At 27.7% G+C, this 4,813-nt stretch overlaps 1 protein-coding gene across 1 annotated transcript; it reads left to right on the forward strand.

The window, feature by feature from the left end:
• Nucleotides 1-1,898: 1,898 nt before the first annotated feature.
• On the forward strand, nucleotides 1,899-3,335 carry LOC132933759 (uncharacterized). Its single transcript, XM_061000037.1, has 2 exons — nucleotides 1,899-2,255; nucleotides 2,667-3,335. Exons 1-2 carry the CDS (start codon nucleotides 1,899-1,901, stop codon nucleotides 3,333-3,335), a joined length of 1,026 nt encoding a protein of 341 aa, XP_060856020.1.
• Nucleotides 3,336-4,813: the final 1,478 nt, after the last annotated feature.

Here is a 4,813-nt window from a genome sequence, read left to right on the forward strand (position 1 = left end):
AAATAGTATATGTCTATATGATAAAAAAAATTTAACAAAATTAATTAAATCATAAGATTAAAAATATTAAAGTAAATGTATGAATAAATAATCTGCAATAATAAACTGCACCTCTTAAACAATGCCTATTTTTATATACATATGATGACGAGTTTGCAATCGAAAATGGGGCAAACACTTTAGTGGTTTTTGAATTTCAAATACATAATATATACTAAGTACATATTTTGTTACCCGTGTACCTATTATACAAAATATAATTCGACGAAAGCCGAAAAGAAAGTTAAAATTTAGTTTACTTAATGATGTGATCCTATGGAAATGCTCGTGGTCAATTCAGGTGTTTGATAGACATTTATTTTAATTGGCTAATCACATTGTTAACTTCAACTCTTTATGAATCTAGTACATGATTATGATCTGTTTCTTTAATATTTATATTCACGTCGCAAAAATGTAAACGTCCTTTACCTACATTTAGGCATTGGTCTGAAAATTCTCACTTTGCGTATCTTTTAATTTCTTTATACCAGACTTTTGAAATATGTAAATATAGCCTTTTTATACTAATTTGTCAATGCTCTGTTCACTTTTAAATCTAATAACATAAGACACGTTTGAAATTAGAATATTAATAGTTAGTACCACACTTCAAATTAAAAATAATAAATGTTATAACATTTATAATATTATACGCACCTTAAATGTACGAGCAAAGCTGTGAGTTTTTACATTTGAAAAAAAAATTCCGTTTTATGTTATTTATAATTAAACCGTTATTCAACTTTTGCATTTATCGTTATTTAAAATAGTTTTGATACCTATTAAATTTAAAAATAATAACCAATGCGGGTATAGCCGGTATAAGTAACGGCCGTTGTATTTAATTATTTTTGATTATCGCTTTCCGTAATAATAACGTTTACAAATTTCAATCATTTATTTTCAAATATAACGTTATAATCATAACGTTATTATTAAGTTGGCGAGCCCTGAGTAAAACACACTTATAAGTTCGGTAACATTAAAATATGACCTAAACTAGGTTATTATTTTTAATTAACAATATTAACACTTTAACAGTTATACTGCACTTATTAAGTATTATAACTGATCAGTAATTGTAGATAAAGATAATGATAAGGTACCTATTTAATACGGTTTTATCGACAGTACACAAATCCTACGATCTGGAATTCTGATAAGACTTAAAATAAAAAGCAACTGGATAAAAATCGTATACTTAGGTGTATTCCCAACCAAGAGTAGATATACCATATTATATTATGTATACCAGGCATAAATAACATAATATTATTGTTCCTTCATAGGTAGAATATTATTGAGTTTGGACATTTCAATATCACTCTCTGCACAGTCTCACGTGATTATTATTGAAGTTTATTATAATATTATAATCATATACGTGATAATAATAATATATACTGTACAGCAGTCAATAATTACACCACAAATATTTTCGGTGTAAATAATAATTATTTATTAATATTGGAAGTTACCAAGGTACCTACCGGAAATGTTGTAAGTACAAACAGTGCTGCTGGCTAGGTTATCGATAATTCGTCGTTACAATAATATGAACGCGATAGAATCGAGTGTTTTTTGATAAAATAACCTAAATAATATAATATAATTATACTAGTGTACAACGTACCGACATAATAATATATTATAAAATTATTAATTACCATACCTACAGAGTGTGTTGTTTTATTGCACGGAAGTTCGAAATTGGACATTTTTTATTTCATTTTGTTTTTATATTATATTATTGTCATTATACAATTATTTACGTAAATAAATCCAGCGAGGAAGATTGCTACAAAACCGTATACAGCGAACCGTCTGCAGTCTACGAGCAGGTATTACCTATTATTATGGCCATGTCGGGACTTGAACCTAATACGACGATCATAAGAACAAAATCGTTGCCTCGCATTGAACTGACATCGCCCATATTAGTTGCATCCGACAAGGATTCACAGGGGTCTTACAAAAGTTACAATGTTCATGAGCAAGAAATCCTGGAAAAACCTACTGTAAGACGTCCAACTGTAAAAGCTCTGATCGACAAGCACAGGTCGTTTCAAGACAAATTACTAAATGCTAAAGTTAACGACTTCAACACTAAGAAGAAATCGTTTGCCAATGCTTGCCAAAATTTGTGTGCCTCGTACAACGATTGTATAAAAATGGACGGTGACTCGAAACAGGTGGAAAACGTCGAAAATTTCGTAAGATTATATTATAATATATAATATATAATAAATCACACCAATAATATTTAATAATCATATTGAACTATAAAGTAGGTAAGTATTAAATACTAAGATGGCAAGATGTTATTCTGAATCAATCAAAATCTTTAGTTAATTAAGATTGTTAGCTGATGTTAACTTTATTTGTATTATATATTGGTATTTACATAAATCTAATGTATTATAATGAAAGTTATATATAATTTCAAAGCAAAATAAAGATTATTATTATTATTTTGGGTTTTACATAAATTACAATACCTAACCTAACTGTACAGGAATTTAAAATGTATACAGTAAATACATCAATTTTTAACGATATTATATAAATCACTATTTTTATTTTAGTATTGTTATTAAAACCATTTTCTCATTCAACATGTTTAGGTGAAAAATCATGTGTTTGAAGTTCTGAATGCCGAAATTTTAGTAAATAATCAGAAACCACTGGAAATAGAAAAACATGTGTTAAGATCCGAAAACATTGATTTCAAAACCGGAACGCTCGAATTAGATACAATTCTTACCACGATGGGAAAAAGTTTTTGGCAAAATATTGTTTCCGTGGTCAGCATCAATAATGCTTACTACCAATGTTTGTCACAAATTATGGACAATCGTAAATTTAAAAATATCGAGGACGTAAAGGTTCATGTCAATTCGGTGTTAAAAATAGCTGGCGATGATCGTGAACTAATCGGATCCGAACTCCTTGCCACTTCCAAGGAGTATATGGAAAAAATCGGCATCGTATTAGACGGAAAATTAAATGATAAATTAAAGAAATCTCTGACATCAAACCACAATAACAAGATAAGTGCTCTCAGTATGGAGTTGGCCCAAAGTAAGAGGCGCATGAAGATAGCTGAAAATAGTATCGCTCAACTCCAGAAGGAGAAGAAAGATTTGTTGAACATTTTAAACAGCTATGATTCTGAAAACATTCACAAGATATCGTTGGAGAAACGGCTTGAAGCTGAACAACAGAAAAACAATGAATTACGGGATTTAATTAGTACTATTTTCAAAAAGAAAATGCCTTTTAATACCACCTAACCAATAATATAAACAGTGTATTTGGATAAATAAATGTTTTTTTTAAATATTATTAACGACATATAATAATCTTATAACTTAGGTATAAATATTATGTATTGTGATTGTCTTAATAATTACTATAATTATACAATTTGTAGATAGAATTTATTATTGCGAAGTCCTTTCCTGTCTAAATCTGGTAGGTTTAATCAATCAAAATCACGTGGTTACGGAAATAGTCGATATAATATTAGGTACCTGTATTGGTTACAGTATTAAGTACACGAACTTATTTCAGTTACCATAAAGCTTTTATACCATTATTATCATTTAATAGGTTATCTGTTGTTTAACACAACAACCTACTTGTTAGGAACGCAATGCTAACGCAGTCCTCCCTCCGGTTCTCTATACTACTAAAAAAAAATTTTAAAAATATAACCTACTTGTATAATAGTGCTCATAGCGATATCAACAAGTATAGTAATACAATTTGGATTTTAGATCATTACTAAATCATTTGACGAAAAGCCTACTATAAGCCTACTAAGAATATATATCCGTGACTTTTCTGATAATATTAAATATGATATTATAATTTTTCTTATCAATATATTTAATTATATTGTTATTAATATGTATCTGATGTCCAATTTACTATCCTTTTTTATGTTTTTAAATTGTTGTACTTACAATTTTGTTAAATACCTACCTAAGTTTCTTCTAGCTTTCTAAAGTTTTAGACCTTAGGCTAAGTTCCACATCGTCGTATTACCTATTAATTTATATAAAAATAGTTCAAATTATTGTTTTAATATAGGTATTATATTATATTAAATGATATACTATAGAATTACTTAAATACTGTTTACGTTAAACATTTTTGAAAAATTTCAATCCCCCTATAATAGGTAACCAATTCATGTTTAGGTAATAAATATGAATTTTTGTTGTATGTATTGTTGTTCATACAAAATAAATGTATTCCTGTATATATTTCAATAAAGGAAATATATATCCGCTTTGTATAAAGGGTTTGGTAGGTACTGGCAATTTTAAAGTAAATTTAAATTTTAAATTTAGCTACCCATAGACTTACATTGTAATTTGTAGATACCATTAATAGTTCATGGTTGTTCATAGAATATTATAAATATTATTATATAGGGTGAAATATCCTCATTTCCACCTAAAATATGTTACTCGTCATAGGTATAATACCTACTTGTTTATTATACATATTATTCACATCTTCACCAGCGAAACATGATTTTTCGTTCTATTATACTATTTTATCGTACATTTAGAAAAGTTTAATTTTTTCAAACTCTTTCGTATTTTTGCATTTGTTAGGTACTATCGTTTTGTTATGTTTTGTTTTTTTTTTTTTTTTTAACACGCATAAGTCTTATTGTGCAAACATTTCAAGGACATTTAATGTAATTTTTTTTTGAATTTGAATACATTACATTTATAATGCAAAATTCTCGCTCATG

Source organism: Metopolophium dirhodum, chromosome 1 (genome assembly GCF_019925205.1).
Source record: "Metopolophium dirhodum isolate CAU chromosome 1, ASM1992520v1, whole genome shotgun sequence".
Classification (NCBI taxonomy): domain Eukaryota; kingdom Metazoa; phylum Arthropoda; class Insecta; order Hemiptera; family Aphididae; genus Metopolophium; species Metopolophium dirhodum.

Coding starts and splice junctions, on each gene's coding strand:
- LOC132933759 (XM_061000037.1), top strand. CDS start 1,899: ATGGCCATGTCGGGACTTGAACCTAATACGACGATCATAAGAACAAAA. Junction 2,256..2,666: donor TGGAAAACGTCGAAAATTTC/GTAAGATTATAT, acceptor CAACATGTTTAG/GTGAAAAATCATGTGTTTGA.